Source organism: Malaclemys terrapin, chromosome 1 (assembly GCF_027887155.1).
Source record: "Malaclemys terrapin pileata isolate rMalTer1 chromosome 1, rMalTer1.hap1, whole genome shotgun sequence".
Taxonomy (NCBI): domain Eukaryota; kingdom Metazoa; phylum Chordata; order Testudines; family Emydidae; genus Malaclemys; species Malaclemys terrapin.
In genome coordinates, this window is record NC_071505.1 from 167,196,875 (window position 1) to 167,213,997 (window position 17,123).

At 47.9% G+C, this 17,123-nt stretch overlaps 1 protein-coding gene, 1 long non-coding RNA gene and 2 other non-coding genes across 10 annotated transcripts in view; 2 read left to right on the plus strand and 2 right to left on the minus strand.

Moving 5' to 3' along the window:
• The first annotated feature begins 3,850 nt into the window (after nt 1-3,850).
• On the plus strand, nt 3,851-3,922 carry TRNAP-AGG (transfer RNA proline (anticodon AGG)). Its single transcript has one exon. It is a non-coding gene; the product is annotated as a tRNA-Pro (tRNA).
• An 839-nt stretch (nt 3,923-4,761) lies between these two features.
• Nucleotides 4,762-4,833, minus strand: TRNAP-CGG (transfer RNA proline (anticodon CGG)). Its single transcript has one exon. It is a non-coding gene; the product is annotated as a tRNA-Pro (tRNA).
• A 194-nt stretch (nt 4,834-5,027) lies between these two features.
• Nucleotides 5,028-17,123, plus strand: part of LOC128847054 (uncharacterized) — a 31,590-nt gene continuing 19,494 nt past the window's right edge. Inside the window, exon 1 of the long non-coding RNA XR_008446832.1 lies at nt 5,028-5,148. This is a non-coding gene — a long non-coding RNA (uncharacterized LOC128847054). The remainder of the gene's footprint in view (nt 5,149-17,123) is intronic.
• Nucleotides 13,557-17,123, minus strand: part of RCSD1 (RCSD domain containing 1) — a 48,612-nt gene continuing 45,045 nt past the window's right edge. For 3 of the 7 annotated variants that reach the window (XM_054046382.1, XM_054046369.1, XM_054046345.1), the window contains exon 7: nt 15,769-16,076. In XM_054046382.1, coding sequence (XP_053902357.1) covers nt 16,072-16,076 — 5 coding nt within the window. In that variant the 3' untranslated portion in view covers nt 15,769-16,071. Of the gene's footprint in view, nt 16,077-17,123 lie in introns of all 7 variants that reach the window. The other 4 variants (XM_054046375.1, XM_054046353.1, XM_054046336.1 and 1 more) reach the window with 3 other exon arrangements.

The following is a 17,123-nucleotide window of genomic DNA, read 5'->3' on the forward strand; positions in this document are numbered from 1 at the left end:
TAAATAACTTTTCCTTATCCACTTTCTCCACATCACTCATGATTTTATATACCTCTATCATATCCCCCCTTAGTCTCCTTGTCGGAGACCTTTCAGAAGTGGTGGGCCGAGTCTTCATTTATTCACTCTAATTTAAGGTTTCGCGTGCCAGTAATACATTTTAACGTTTTTAGGTCTCTTTCTATAAGTCTATAATATATAACTAAACTATTGTTGTATGTAAAGTAAATAAGGTTTTTAAAATATTTAAGAAGCTTCATTTAAAATTAAATTAAAATGCAGAGCCCCCTGGACCAGTGGCCAGGACCCAGACAGTGTGAGTGCCACTGAAAATCAGCTCGTGTGCTGCCTTCGGCACACATGCCATAGGTTGCCTACCCCTGCAATAGATTATATAGGATTTTCATGGGCGGAGGGAAGCGATGGGGTGGGAGGTTCCGAGCCCCTGGATAGGTCTAGCAGCAAGACAAGATAAGCACAGTAAGCCAGTAGTCTAAAAGATTACATAATGGCTCCGACCAAGGTTTCAAGTTAACATATAACATACTATTAGTACACATTAGTATACATTAGTGTTTTCCATTAAACAACGTATAAAGTGTATAATTAAAAATATATATATGTTGAATTCTGATTTGGGGTCCATAGGAATGAGGTAGCTCTTCTGGTTGTCCAACAGGTATATTCCTGGGGGTTAAAGCAAAAAGACATCGAAAAGTACATGGCAATAGAAATTGTTTTTCAGGTTGCCCCACTGTGTTTCTAAAGGCTAACACTGGCATCTGGGAGGGAGGGGGTGCACCAATTAGAAGGGAGGATGTCATATCTCATACTGACATGCTTGAGCCTCTCCATGAACTCAAGTTTGGTATGTGGGGAGGGTATTGGTTATCTTTTCCTGCAGAAGGAGTGGACATAGAGGCCACTTTCAATACTTTGGTATGTCTGTAGATTCTGATAAAGACATCAATTACCGCTCCCCATCTGGAGTTTTGCTGACCATGCTTATCTCAGTAAAAAGCAAGGTTGTCTCTTGTTTGTTCAGCTTCTCGTAGCTAATATTGTTCTCGGTGGGCTAGGCCCCCCGCTCAAACCAAGCTTTGGGTCTCTGTAAAAAGTTGCTGACAGGGTCTGTAATCAGGGTTTTACAAACACAGCAATTGGATTTTGGCCCTTCAGAGGCTTTTTCTCATAATGCTTCCATTTCCTAGTTTGATTTTCCCCTATGTATTTGGGTATGGGTAGTTCAGTGTGTTTTCCCATTTCTTTCAACAAAGTTGAATTATTTTGGTTGTTGTAGCTTTTTCTCCTAAAGATCACTGTCTTTGCCTAATTGACCTGCACAGCCTATGTTTTGAAGCAGGTTTATAGTAAATATTGGTTCTTTTGCAGACTTGAGGATAGTTTCATGGAAGACTTAGGTTAGGGGATTACTGCAGTCAAGGCACTAGGCTGCTGTTATATACACTGAAGAGGAAAGAGACATGGTTACATCCCACTTTTATTCCCATCTCTTTCTTGAAAATCCGATGGGGGGGTACATTCTATTTAATATTTAAATAGCTGATGCGCAAATTTAACCATGTTGTATGTTGTTCCACTCTGTAGCAGTTTTAAAATTCATTGCTGAGTGCATCTTGCATCAAACGTGTTTTTAAAGTTTATCAGACAGGAAATTGACCTCCCCTGTCTTCTAGGGAGGCCCTGGATTCCCACAAAGTTGAGGGAGCAGTTGAGGATAAGACTACTGCAGAGGCTTACCTAGTCTGATTTCCAGTTAGTATTATACACCTCAGTTTTCCTTCTCAGATGATTTTCAAGCCCCCAGTACAGTTAGATCACTCCAGCTAAGTCACAAAAGTCTACCCCTTTCAGAATTAGAGTCCAAACAGAAACATAAACAACAAAAACATTTATCCCATCCTCTTGCCATACATAATCATTGCTCAAAGGATTTGTCCTGTTCCCAAACAGCCATTCAGTTGGGTCCAACATCCAGCCCTCTTGGTCCTTAGTGAGTCCCTTCTCCTCCCTGTTGACAGGAGCAGCTATCTGTACCTCTGCACAAGGAAGATCATAGGGGAACCCACACCTATCCTTTACCACAAGTTCCCATCCTGGGATGCTAAACAATTATATCTGCCCCATAACATAAACTGTCCCATCTTTACTTCCTAGAGCTTCTGCCAATATGCTCAGCCTTGCCTCGTCACCAGCCCCTTTTTTAGCTAGTAGCCTCCCTCTTAACAGAGCACTCCCATCTAATCTTCCTCCTAAATAGCCTGCCTCTTTTTTATCCCAGCAAGCCTGGTTTAGGTACGTTTTCCCTTGTCATGTGACTCCTATGCTCATTCCTTTCACTTGGGGAAGTGGGCTAAGCCTCACACAGGAGCAGCTGAGCCCCAAACCACTTAAAGTGTCAGCTCACCCTGTGAGTTGTTACTGCATCACTCTTCAAGTATATTTGGATGAGGCCTACTCTGGACCTATTCTTTTCAGGTAATAAAGATGAGGTACTCACAAAAGACTGAAGTGTCAAAAGAGGAGGTGCTGGAACAAACTTCTTAGATTGTCCTGCAGAGCATGCTGGTGGTTTGGTTTTGTGCACATCGTGTCCATATGCAGAACCTACAAGTCCTAGTGTACAATTTCCCATCTTGATCTGAGCTTCCATGATTGCTCAAATGGGCAGCAGGATGCAGCATTCAGTGCTGCAAAAGGCCTATTTTGATCCAAACAGAGCTGCCTGAGAAGTCTACAGGTCCCAGCACGGAATTGCTCAGTCTCAGTCCAAGCAATATAGTTCATATATTGCATGGTCCACATACATTACACCAGTTCACTGCCTTCGAGTGGTCCTTTCCAGAGAAACTACAGGTCCAAGAATGGTGTTCCAGTTCAATTAAAACATCCTCTGTATTAAAATGAGCGCAGCAGCAGCCTACATTGTAGAAAAACATAGCGCTTCCCTTAGATCATTCCTAGCATAAGCCAAGGCTCAGAGATCATAGTAAGTAATAGACTATCGTAGGTGAAACTGAGATCAGAATGTACCCTAGTCTGACCACCTTTAGAGCTCACTAAAAAGCCTAATCCCATAATAACAATGCTAAGATAATTTTCTCATAAGACATTAGAAGCAGAGCCCATTTTTGTTCTGAGTCCTAACTCTCTTATATAACTGTACTTCAGCGCCTGGATGTTATGGTGATATATTCTTTGTAAATATAACAGGCAGATAGGTGTATAGTGCCCAACAGATCTTTGAATGAAAGCAAACACCTATGCCCATGCAGCATCCCACTGGAGTCAGTGAGGATCCTCACCGTTGGAGGGATCCATCTGTGTGGCTGGGCTTGCAGGGTTGGGACCATAGTTATTAAATTAAATATTTGTCTATCATAAAACAAGGAATGGTGACTTTGCTGCTTGACATTGGCATAACAGCCTGTTTTCTGTGGGCTTTTATTCCTTCTTAATTTTGAGGTCTTAAATGGTCCATAGATCTTGTACTGGGTCACTGCACAAGGAGAAGGCAGCTCTTACAGATGTGAAGGATGAAAAGGGATCACCCACTGGCACTCTGGCTTGCTGAAAGAGTCTTTGTGGGTATATGTAGATTATTAGCTCTACTACAAATAACAATATTGTTTGTATAATTAATTAATTAGACTCAAATAAAAAAACCTAATAAGAAAAGAAGGGGTAAAGAACGATCCTTGGTGGAAGAAGCCACATAGGGGGCAGAATAGAGCTAGCTAAACAACTGTCTGAATCAGAAACAGCTACGTGGCTAGGACTGAACCAACGTTAGCTTCATTCACAGTAGCTAGAAAGTAGCTCATATGGCGGCTCGTTGGTCTAGGGGTATGATTCTCGCTTAGGGTGCGAGAGGTCCCGGGTTCAAATCCCGGACGAGCCCTATTTTTCCTTCCCAATGCTTGAACAGTTCTATGATCATTTTACATTGTTTTTATTGAAGGTACATTTATACGTTACAATAAAAGAAATGGGGAAGCATTTGCAACTAAAAATATGACCTTCTTGCTCTCTGTATTAACAGTGCATGAATTTGAATAAAACTCCGGCGAGGGAACAGTTTAGTTCATGAGTCCCCTCTCCTCCTCCACACGGACTATGATTAGCCCCACAAGTACCCCCATACATCCCCCTCTTCTTCGTCCTCTAATAATATTGCTCAATCCTTTAATGATACGAGCATTACAGGGCGGGGGACTAAGTGGGGAGTCCAAGGGGGAGCGGGAAGGAGGCAGGAAGAAGGGAAAATACACCTTGGGGTGCGGTGTGTATTTCACTGCTCCTCCTGTGCCCCCCACTTATTCTCCATAGAACCCCGTTCTCCCCATGTTCCTGTTTGTCTTGGTACTTCCGTGCGCTCCCATCCCCGCTCCTTGTAGCAGCTGGACACCTCCCAAGTAGTTACAAATGGAAACAACAGAAGTCTCCCCTTTTCTTCCTCCCCAGCTTGAAAACCAGCTGGATCACATTGTTTATTTTTTGTATCTCCGCTTGCACGAGCCCCTACTTTCCCCACCCCCAGTTCGCACGGCCAATTACTGCCCCTGTCCACCCCTTCCCCCTGTGCAATTCCCACCCACTCGTTACCCCTCCCTTCTCCCACCCACTTTACCGTGGGCTCCCCCAGTTACTGCCCTGGGGCCCCGCTGTGCATGTAATGCAATAAAATGAATTGCGGGATCAAACCCACAAAATGGAAAGGCTCGCGCCCCCCTCCGTAGCGGGCTCGTCCGGGATTTGAACCCGGGACCTCTCGCACCCGAAGCGAGAATCATACCCCTAGACCAACGAGCCGCTGCTTGCTTCTCTTCCCCTAGCCAGACTCTTCACTGTTATCCCGCCTCCTCGCTGCAACGCGCCAGCCACTGACAGTATGGCCTGTTTCCCTCCCCTGCTGGGCTACCGGATGGTTCCGCCCACAGCCTGTCCCGGCTGGAAGATACCATTCCGCTCCCCACTAGGATCCACCCGCCTGATGGTATCGCCTTGCCTCCACCCAGTCAGCCCGCTCAGCCGGCCCCAGGTGGGGGGAGGGCGCCTGATGGTAGGGCTGTGGGGACTCTCACTCTGCGCTTTCCCATGAGGACGCCTCAGCCCCGCAACCTCGAGGTAACAGATTGTTCCCCAACGGTGGCTGGATTCAGAGCCGGGCGAGCTCATCCCCAGAGGGGGAGGGGGGCTCTTTCCCGCTTCAGCCCCCACACACAGGCTGCGGTCCGGACATTCGGTCCTCCCCCCTGTCCCCATAGCGGGGCCATGGTTTAGTCCGTCCCGCCCTTCTCCCACTGGGCTTCAGAAGAAGGTCCCTGGAGTTACCCGGATATTGCTCCCTTCCACACACCCCCTTTCCCTCAACAGCTGCCCCCTCCCGCCCTGACTGTGCGACAGGCAGGCAGAGCCCCGGGGGCGGGGCCCGCTGAGCGCTGCGCGGCGCTCTCGGGCCGGGCTCGGGGGCGGGGCTCCCCGGGCTGGGGCGTGGCCAGGCTCAATGAGCCGCCCAGGCGCCTCTGCGCGTGGCAGGCTGCCCCTGTCCCCAGGACGTGGGCCGGCGCGGTGCGATGGGCGGTGGAAGGGGCCCTGGAAGAGCATCAGGGGTGTGATCCCCGCCCAGCCCGAAGAGCCTCCTCTACCTCCACATCAGAGCCACGCTGCGCCTCATTTCCAAGCCCTGTTTACTTCCTGGCCTCGCACTTCACCCCTTTTTGTGCTACAGGCTGCTAACTCCATCCACTCTCCACCGCCTCGCCCTCACGTGGCCCTGCTGCCTGTGCACTTACCAAGTCACCTAGGGACTTGGGGGACCTGAGTTGAAGCCCCTGCTCCATCACAGACTTTCTATGTGACCTAGATTGTTCACTTAGCCTCCCTCTGTGCTCCAGTTTCCCTTGTGTGAAACAGGGATAATATGTTAAAAGATTGTGAAGTGCATGTGTTGACGTCACTAGGCCTCACCCTAGGTAACTCGGGAGGGTGGAAAGCCACAAAGTGTCAATGAAGTCTTCCTGCAGTAGGCCTAAGTGAACCAAACTCTATCCTTCCATGTTTAAACTCTAATCAACCTCAAAAGCCAGGTGCAATTGGAATATGTAAGCAACCAGTTATCTGTGTGCAACCCCCTGCTCAAGCAGTAATAATGAGGCCTGCATGTTTCTGGCTGAAGGGAAAAAGGACAAGATAACGGTTTAAAGAAGTTACTAACAAGCTAGGCTTATAGCTGCCAAGAATGACTTAACTATTACCAGGGATGGGAGGGGTAGAGGGAGGAAGGGGGGGAGAAAGGGAGGGCTAGAGGAGAAAGGGGGGGGGGGTGAGGCTTAACTGCAAAATGTATAAAAGAAGAAAAACTGTTCCTGTTAATGTGCTTGATTTGAGACTTGCCAGTCTCCTTGCACCGCTTTGGGATCCCAAATAAACTTTGTTTGCTTCTCCACCTGGTGTGTTTATTTACGCGAAGCACACCGGGCAACGAACCCGCTGTTGCTTTGCCTCGGGCACTCTGTGCTGGCAACAGTTTTGGCGCCCAACGTGGGGCTCGAGGCTGAAATTTAGCCTTGCCCGGACCCCTCTCGGAGGTCGACAGATTGCGGCGACGACCGACGCCCAGCGCGCACCGGTGACTTTACCGGAGGCCTCGGCGGAAACGTGGTTTGGTCGACCCCAGAGGGCACAACGGTGCAACGCGCTCGAGTAGTGGAGAAGCAGTTGCGGGCGACGGTGGGGAACCGGTCCCATGGATAGGGCGACGGTGCAGAACCGGACCCTTGGATAAGGTAGGAACAGTCCAGTGGGGACTTTATCTGTCTTGACCTGGGGACGCCCAGTGTCTACCTGTTATGACCTGGGGACGCCCAGTGTCTCCCTATGGGGCAGGGACAGAGTATGGCAGGCAGGGTAAGGTGTACACCCTTGGAATGCATTCTGGTGAACTGGAAAGTGTTTGGATCGGATCCGTTGGTTAAAAGTAAACTGAAAAGGTTCTGTACAGTAGACTGGCCTCAATATCAGCTAGAGGACCAGGAAAGGTGGCCACCAGAAGGATCACTTAATTATAACACGATCCTTCAATTACTTCTGTTTTGTCAGCAAACGGGTAAATGGAATGAACATATGTATGTACAGTTGTTTATGTTGCTAAGAGATAGGTTAGATATTTTGCAAAAGTGTGATTTGACTCCGACAGGTTCGGTAGTAGCTACTGTTAGTCCCCAGAACCCCCCCCCCCCACAGCTGTAATGGCAGGTCCGGTGTCCCCTTCGGCTATCACACCCCCACCATATAAAGACAGGGTGTCTCAGCTCCCAGAGATTGCCCCCTCGGTGGAATTTTATCCGTTGATCACTGAGACCGTGGTGTCCAGACATGGCTCAGATAGGAATCAGGCCACTACTATGCAGGTTTACACCCATGTGCCTTTTAACCCGGTGGACCTAGCAGCCTTTAAGGCACAGGTAGGGGAATTCTCTACGAACCCAAGCAAGTTTATCTCGGTCTTTGAAGGGTGCCTGGCTAGCTATAAGCCTGACTGGGATGACTGTAATGTCCTTATGCGGACCCTGCTGTCTGAGATGGAGCGTAATCAGGTTGTGTCTTAAGAAAAGGAAAAGAGGCAAGCGAAAATGATGGTCGCAGCAGCACAGGCCAGTGGCAGGGGAAAATTCCAGGAAGGTGGAAGGGGCCGGAGAATGAGAGGACGTGGGCGCCCTGGCTCACAGGAAAGGCGTCTGGGTCGCAACCAGTGTGCCAGATGCCGAAAGGAGGGACATTGGAAAAATGAGTGCCCCAAAAGAGAAGCTACCCCTATGATGGCAGCGAAGGATCAAGAATAGGAGTGTCAGGGGAGACGGACTATCCTGCCCCCGGAACCCTGAGTAAAAATGCGGGTGGGAGATTCGGACATAGACTTTTTAATAGACTCTGGAGCTGCACGAACCGCCGTAAACCAACCCCTGCAGCTGCCTGTGTCAGAGTCCCTCACTGTGGTGGGTGCCACAGGGAAAGGAACCAAGTGCCCAGTATATGCCCCAGCGGAATGTGCTTTGGGAAACAGAACTCTATCTCACAAACTGGTTTACCTCCCTGATTGTCCAACGCCTCTTTTGGGACGGGACCTGCTTTGTCGCTTAGGAGCCACCCTGCATTTCACCCAAGATGAAATAACCCTCACCTTACCTCCAGAGAATGCCTGGATAATGACCCTTGCAATTGAGCCCTCAGCCATGCAAGCCACAGAGTGGAGCCAGTGGGAGGACAAAAGGAGGGTTAAAAAGCAGCTTTGCTGGACAGTGCTGGCCCAGGGATTTAAAAATTCCCACACTCTATTTGGCCAGTTCCTGGCCAGAGACTTGGAGGAGTGGGACAATGAGGACAGGGTCCTCCTCCTGCAATATGTGGATGACTTGTTAATTGCTGCTGTGGGTCTCACCCCTTGCCTTAAAGCCACTGTGAGCCTCCTGAACTTTGATGGATTCCTCAAAAGTGGGTGTGCTCGTCCTGGTTTGTTGCTCCAAAGCTCTGTATAGAAGTTATTTTGCTGGATAATGGCAATGTGTATGTGTTCATTGTTGGGAAAAGGTGTATGAGTGAAGAGTGGAAGTTTCCTTTGTAAGTTAAAAGAAACCTAAGACCCTAGCAGCCCTGCCATTCATTGAAACAAGGAGACTGAGTCTACATAAAGTCCATCAACGAAAAACTGCTTTGGCTCCACACTGGAAAGGCCCTTTCCAAGTCCTGTTAACCACCAACACCGCTGTGAAGTACCAAGGACTGCCCACCTGGACCCAGGCTTCTTACTGTAAAAAGACCCCTCCACCTCGGGAGGACTCTCCGACTGATGATAAGCCTATTTAAAGTCAGGGTGATGTGCTAGTAACCTCTCCCCTGTATGATGCTGAACCACACTGTTTCAGGAAAAGAGAAGAAGGAACACTTGCTTCATTGAAACCACAAAGTCCAGGAATTCCTGACTACAAAAGACATTAAGAACTGACCCTGGTGAAGAAACAAAGAATTATACGCTGGCAGGGAGGCTCTTAGACCCCTGGCCTCCCAGGTACAGGCTGAATGTCTAGTCTGCCAAAAGAACAACCCTCGAGCTGTGGCAGCAGTGCCATCAGCCACTCTGGAACCTACCCCAGGCCCGGGGCTGGTTTGGCAAATAGACTTTACTGAGTTCCCCCGGACCCAAGGATTCAAATACCTTTTCGTTTTGGTGGATTGATTCAGCGGATGGCCTGATGCCTTACCCCTTGTTTTGCTCCGCATGCGCGCTCTCCCAAAGGGCAGGTTAGGGCTCAGTCCCTTTGAGATTATGTTTGGAAGGGCATGGCCTATGAACGGTACACCGGTTCTGGCAGGGGAGTGGGAAATGGGGTGTGGCTTCTTATCTCAGTATATGTGCTCTCTGTCTGCTGTTCTTTGTTCTCTCCACAGGTATACCAGAGATTTGCAGCCTCTCCCGCTGGATGCCCCTGTCCACTCCTTGCAGCCAGGCGATTCCGTTCTCGTTCGGACCTGGAAGGACTAGCCTCTCCAAGAGAAGTGGAAGGGACCCCACACCGTCCTGCTGGTCTCCCACACGGCAGCAAAGGTCAAGGGACACAAGAACTGGATTCATCACTCCTGTCTGAAGGCAGTGCCCGCTCCTGAACGGTGGACCGTCCAGCCTACGGAAAAGGACTACCAGCGATGACCTGGGACTTAAACTGTTATTCAAAAGACAATAAGGCCTGCTGGGAATGCCCTGTGGTCTCTTTGGACAGTCGCAGCGCACTCCCCATGAAAACTCTAAGCGTTGGTTGTGTTTACTCTCACAGGGCCGGCCTAATCTGGTGGCCTGGTCCTTTTGTTTTTAATCTGCCTACTATTGGTAATTGATATTTTGTGGGTATTTGGGGAATTGTAATTATTAGGCCCTAGGGTCACCTGCCCAGCATGAGTTCAGGTCCAGGGTCTGCCACAGTGGTACTCTTTGCCATAGGGACACTCCTTTCATTACCTCCCGTTCGCCCCAGGCACATGTGGGATGGAAAGGGATCCCTACTAACTTGGAAACAAACACATATGAGTCCTTGAAGGTTTGCTTTGCCCAAGAGTTTAACCTCTGTAACTGCTGAGTATGCTCCCAAATCCCGCACCACGCAGCAGGGTTACCCTGGAGGGTGGTCCCCCAAAATTGGTCAAATATCTGCTGGGGATGGTTCAGTAGGGGAAGAAATACCTCGGGTACCCCCTTGTCACAAAACTGTACCATTGAATCCCAGTATGCATTAAGGGACAACCCCTGGCGGCCACAGGCAGCGTAAATCTTTGTATGCCACCTCAGAGCCCATTAAGGAAGGAGACAGGTTGGGTATGATCCTCCTCCCATCCTATGGGGTGGGACGGCTAACCCAATTTTATCGCAGGCTCTCTGTGTTTCTCACCACATTCGCCAATGAAGCCTTGGCCATAGAGAAGAGCCTTAACTCAGAGCTATACCAGCTCCGGTTGCTGTCCCTGAAAAACAGACAGGCCTTAAATTATGTTTTAGCCTCCCAGGGCGTGGTGTGTGCCCTTATTGGGAATTAATGTTGTACTTATGTCCCGGAAAACTCACAGGACATTAACAAGCACGTCCTGTCGGCCAAACAGGCTTTCAAGCAGTAGAAGGCCCAGGAAAGGAAACCCACAGTTTTCAATTCCCTTTGAAGTTGGTTGCCCAACCTAGGAGGACTGGGGGGTGGCCTTGTGCGTCTCCTCCTCACCGGTGTGGTATTGTGCCTGGTCACCCTCCTCCTAATTGCTTGTTTTAAAATGCTCCTCCATAAGCTTTGTGCCCCCCGCTCCTCAAAAATCCCGGCATACCCTCTCATTGAAAACCCCAGCTTCATAGCACTTAATCATATCTTGTCCACAGAATATGAGAAAACTCAGCCAAAAGCTTGTTGAGTATTCTCAAAGGAGGGAGTTGTTGACGTCACTAGGCCTCACCCTAGGTAACTCGGGAGGGTGGAAAGCCACAAAGTGTCAATGAAGTCTTCCTGCAGTAGGCCTAAGTGAACCAAACTCTATCCTTCCATGTTTAAACTCTAATCAACCTCAAAAGCCAGGTGCAATTGGAATATGTAAGCAACCAGTTATCTGTGTGCAACCCCCTGCTCAAGCAGTAATAATGAGGCCTGCATGTTTCTGGCTGAAGGGAAAAAGGACAAGATAACGGTTTAAAGAAGTTACTAACAAGCTAGGCTTATAGCTGCCAAGAATGACTTAACTATTACCAGGGATGGGAGGGGTAGAGGGAGGAAGGGGGGGAGAAAGGGAGGGCTAGAGGAGAAAGGGGGGGGGGTGAGGCTTAACTGCAAAATGTATAAAAGAAGAAAAACTGTTCCTGTTAATGTGCTTGATTTGAGACTTGCCAGTCTCCTTGCACCGCTTTGGGATCCCAAATAAACTTTGTTTGCTTCTCCACCTGGTGTGTTTATTGACGCGAAGCACACCGGGCAACGAACCCGCTGTTGCTTTGCCTCGGGCACTCTGTGCTGGCAACACATGGCAATCTGTTGATAGAAGCACTGTGTAAGAACTACGTGTTATTACTGCTGCCAATGCCCTTCCAAAAATCACTCTTCCGCCAATAGCTACCCTCCTTCCTCACCTCCTGGGCCTTTCATCTGGCTCCTATTTCAGTTTAAACAAGTAAAACCGGAAGACAACCACAGAACTAACAAGACCTCAGCTGAACACAACTGCCCAAACTCTTAGCTTTTATGTTGCATTCCTTTCCCCTCTCTGTTGTGTTTTGTTTCTCTAAATTTAAAGTTCTTCTGGACAGGAAACTTGTATTGTTACACTACTTATCTATAAAGCATCAGGCATGCCAAAGGTGCTATATAAATAATAACAGAATTTCCTTACTTAGTGTTTTCCTGTCCAATTACTAAGAGTTTTAGGATCTGATCCTGTACTCTTCTATCCAGAGAATTTGAGATGCTACTGTGGCCACCCTTGGTCTGAATGCATGATCTAGGGCCCCTGGTGCTTTTATATAAAATAGTTTTTAATGTAGGTTGTGTGTGAGTAGTAATTATTATTTATATCCTCCAGCAGCTCCACACAGGAGGTATGTGGAGGTCTGCAGCTCAGCCCTGCTCAGCTCATCCAGAAAAGACGGGGAGATTGCCTATTTTAACACATATCTTTTCTTCACCCCCTCCTCACACACAGAGCCCCAATTTGATCTAAGACGGGTCAGCAAACTATGGCCCGTGGGCTGCGTCCAGCCTGTCAGACCTTTTAATCCAGCCCTCAAGCTCCTGCCAGGGAACAGGGTCGTGGGCTTGCCCCACTCTACACATGGCGTGGCTCTACGCGGTTCCCGGAAGCAGTGGCATGTGCCCCCTCCAGCTCCTATGCGTAGGGGCAGCCAGGGGGCTCCGGACGCTCCCCCCGCCCCAAGCACTGGCTTTGCAGCTCCCATTAGCTAGGGAGACCTTTTAATCCGGCCCTCAAGCTCCCTCCAGGGAGCAGGGTCGGGGACTTGCTGGGAACCATGGCTAATGAGAGCTACAGGGGTGGCGCCTGCGGATGGGGCAGCGCACAATGCTGCCTGGCCGCACCTCCGCGTAGGAGCTGGAGGGTGAACATGCTGCTGCTTCTGGGAGTTGCTTGAGGTAAGCGCCTCCCGGAGCCTGCACCCCTGACCTTCTTCTGTGCCCCAACCCCCTGCTGCAGCGTTGATCCCTCTCCCGCCCTCCGAAGCATCCTTTTGCCCCCCAACCCTCTCATGCCCAGCCCCACCCCTGAGCCTGCACCCCCAGTCGGAGCCCTCACATACACCCCGCATCCCAACCCTCTTTCCGGAGCCCCCTCCCACACCCTGAGCTCCTCATTTCTGGCCCCTCCCCAGAACCCACACCCGGAGCCCTCACCCCCTCCCACACCCTGACCCTGACCCCAGGGCCCTCAGGCCAAAAAGTTTGCCCACCCCGATCTAAGATGTCCTCCATGGAGTAAATTCTCTTCACCCACTCAGCAAGGCTACACTCCCTCAAGCCAATACTGAACAGCTTCCCATCTCTCCTTCTAGGACTCTGTCTGTTACCATAGACTAACAATATACCTATAGACAGACAACAGAAGAAAGAGCCCCTTTAAGTAGTGTCTGCCACATGGAAGCAGAGAGTGACGTCATACCTATGTAATGTATGCTACACCCTTGTGTGTGTGGAGGGGCAATTTTGTCTGAAGGAAAACCTCTGTTCTTACCATGGAATCTTTAATGGCTACACAGATGGGATTTGTGTTTTTAAGGTCTCATCCTGAAGACCCTCACATAGTGAACTTTAAAGGGATGAATAGTTGAGTCAGAGATATCAGTACTGGGACCTGGCTCCAGGGAGTCCACAAATTTCAAACCTGATGGTTTAACACTACACTATCCCCTAGTCGTAATCCCGCCCTCATTCTGTCTGCTGCCACCAGCTCTACTCATCCTGGTTTGGGCTTCTGCAGCTCCCCAGGAAGAAACACACAGTTTTCTTTTCAACTCCACTATTTTATTTCCTCTGTTTTCCCATTATATTTTCAAGGTGAGGGAGGACAAATTCCACCCCCTAGGCCAGCACACACATTCTCTAAACATGCACACTCATATATACAGAAATGCACAATCACATACGTCCAGATACATCAGCTGAGAAAAAAAATGTTACAGTGATGACTGCAGCCTGACCTGGGATACAAGCTCAAGCAAACAGATTAAAATGTATTTCAAAGATGACACTTGCTGACATGACTCAGAGAGGGTGTGGGGGTTGCATATGCTGAGAAACCTCTTCTAGGTACAAATGGCAATACCAGTCACTTTTCACTGGTTTTGAATGAACAATATCTTAGTGCTTTCATCTGGGAGGATGGAAGGCAGGAGACATTAACTAGAACATAAATCCATTTGTCTTTTTGTGAATTTAATACAGGTAAAAGGTGACACATAGGATATTATTTATTTGTATAGCTGTAGTGCCTAGGACCCCCAATCATGGATTTAGGACCCCATTGTGCTAGGCTCTGTACAAACACAGAACAGAATGACCCTCTGCCTCATAGATCTCCATCCACAGAGCAGGTGCAGCACAGGCAGCAGCAGAACCAGGTTCTATCACTCTCTGCCTTGCCAGTGTGTCTAACCCCTGTCCTGGGTCAGCTGCTGCAAAGATGAAAGGGAGTTCAGTCTCCATGGCCCTTTCAGTCTTTGGCCTCTTCAATGATACTGTCGGGTCGGGGACGTTGTCGGGTGTCAGAGAATGTGTTGGTGGTTTTAGTGATGTGGACACCTGTCCATCAGGAATAGGATTGTGATACTCCCCCAAACTCATTTAATGTAGACTAATCAATAGCTAATGCAATCTGGACGCGAATAGCTCCATAGCCCATCCACAACTAGTCCTCTGAGCCAGCTAGTCCTTTGAAAGTTCTAACAGAACCCTAAATGCCAGCTCCAAGCACTTATATGGTCTCATCACCATAGTATCTGAGTACTTCTCCTGTTATCCAGTCCTTTCAAACACTCCCTCTAAATGCTCAAAGGCATTGGTTTTCAAACTTTTTGTATTGGTGACCCCCTTCACACAGCAAGCCTCTAAGTGGGACCCTCCTTATAAATTAAAAAAAAACACGATTTTATATTTAACACTCTTTTAAATGCTGGAGCGGGGTTGGGGATGGAGTTGGGCTGGCAGGGCTTGGGCTGTCAACCCTGCACATGGCTGACAGCTCATGACCCCCTCGTAATAACCTCCCGACCCTCTGAGGGGGTCACAACCCCCAGTCTGAGAACCCCCACTCTAAGGAGAGAACCTGGCTCTTTAAAATAAATTTTTCATGGGATGGTAGTTCACCAATTCGAATTCAGCCTAGGCCGTAGGTGAGCCATGGCCACTGGGAGCTGTGGGCCACTGTGCAAATGTAAACAAACAGTCTGGCAGCCCACCAGCGGATTACCCTAACGGGCCACGTGTGGCCTGTTGGCCGCAGGTTGCCCACCACTCCATAGTAAGTGAAACTCAATCATACACAGGTTGTTCACTGGCTTACATGAAATGAATAGGTTATTTCAGTCCAGTTTGCAGTAAACAAGTGTCTATATCACAAAAAATTAAAAGTGGTTCTAACTGGCCACTTGTTGGTAGTCTCAGTAGAGTCCAAAGACGTCATGACAACTGACTTACACTTGATTCTTCCAAGTAACAGTTGAATACAGTGGTGGAGTAGTGTGAGGAAAGCTTGCAGTATTACTTCAGATGCTGTAAGTGTTCTGTGGATATGGTACTTCAGTTGCTACTTCTCACCAACACGAAAAAAACACACAAAAAAATCTTACAGAAAAATAATCTTTAGCTTGTACGTGTTTCAAATACATATTTGCCAGCCCAACACTAGTCCAAGTAGATATTCATCAAAGATGTCGTATAAACCATTTAAAAATGATCTTCTCCAGATTTAGGATTCACATTGTCTGCCATAAAGCATATATATATTTGGAGAGAAAATTATTTCCCCGTACTTCTAAAAACTTAATTTACTTGCATTTGAAAACTGAAAATATTTCAAAAGGAAGCTATTTAAAAAGGCACAACTTATATATGTCCAAAACTGATAAATTGCATCAAAGTCCAACATGGGGGAGCAAACAAAATTTGGAACTTCGCTGTAATGGTGAACATTGGGCCCAAAAACGGTGGTGATTGTCATGCCCAAGCTACTGTGCATCAGGTCTCTAGACATGGCCATGAAGTTGCTCAATATACCCCAAGAAGAGTCAGCCAGTACATCCATTTTGAACCCTGCAGCAAAAAAAAAAAAAAAAAGAAAAAAAGAGGTCTTAATTCCAGTCTCTCCTTCCCACTGCTACAGAATGTTATGGGTAAGAGCAGTGAACATCTTTGATGTTATTAATATTCTGCTGATCTGTTGCAAGGGAGAGTCCTCCAGTAGCTGCACCTTAATTGGACTGTTTGGCTTCTCTTCACATTAAAGTCTCCTGTGTCCTGATTGGGTTCATCCTTTTGAGAGAGAAAGAATGATAGAAGAGAGAAAGGAAAATTATAAAAATAAACATATGTTACAATTTTACATTGATAGGAGTCTCTAGGAAAGTCTGGAATCTGGGTGTCCTTTTGGCCATCTTTTATAATTGGGTTATGGTTTTCCTGCTATAAATTTGAAGGACAGCTGCAGCCAGACCACTCCGATTGATTTCCTCTGTTCTCACCAGCTAAGCTGGGTCAGTACTTGGATTGAAAACAGGGAATCATTTTTTTTCAGTTTTTAACTTTCCTATCCAAATTCATTTTGGATCTTTTCTCCCCACAACATGCCTTTTAAGACACAGATTTGAGCCCTCCAAACTCAGATAGTTCAGTAGAAAAACAGGACAGGTGGAAACCTAAGGGGGAATGCAGAGAGTCCCATGTTGCTGGGGTGACTTTTCATCAATATAACTCTGCTCTGTAATAGCTAGTGTGCAGGTGGCACCACTGCCCTGTTGGGTGGAATGGAGACCTGCTTAGGTGTGTGGGATTATGTTGGCCACCGATGGTTAAAGGCCAGGTACAATGAGTGTAAGCCCTAATATAGCTAGTGGAAATTCTCCTTTACCTCAAGGGGTAGAGGCCTGTGTTTTCTGAATTAGAAGGAACTAGTTTGTGTGGTTCAGTGGGTGACCACGAAATTGGTATGTGTGCACCACAATTAGGGCTGACAGTCCTAACAAGAGGTTTGGAAATGTCCCTTTTAATCAGACAGTTTAATCTAATGGTCTCAGGGTGAAAAATGCTTTTTGCCACATGTACTTTCAAAATACCGGGCACCTGAGCGAAGTGTCAAGGGTCAGCATTTCTTTCTCTTCTTTCACCTACACCCCTTTCACTGTCATGCCAGCCTGGGGAGCCAAGCCTTTTAATTGTCTGTATTAGATGCTCTGATATTGAAGTTGATTTGTACTGGGATTTAACAAGCACCAGAGGGAAATGCCTTTTTATTTTTAAGGCAAAACACTTGTGAGAGCCTCTGGTATTTCATGAACAATTACCATGGTGGCCTATCTCACC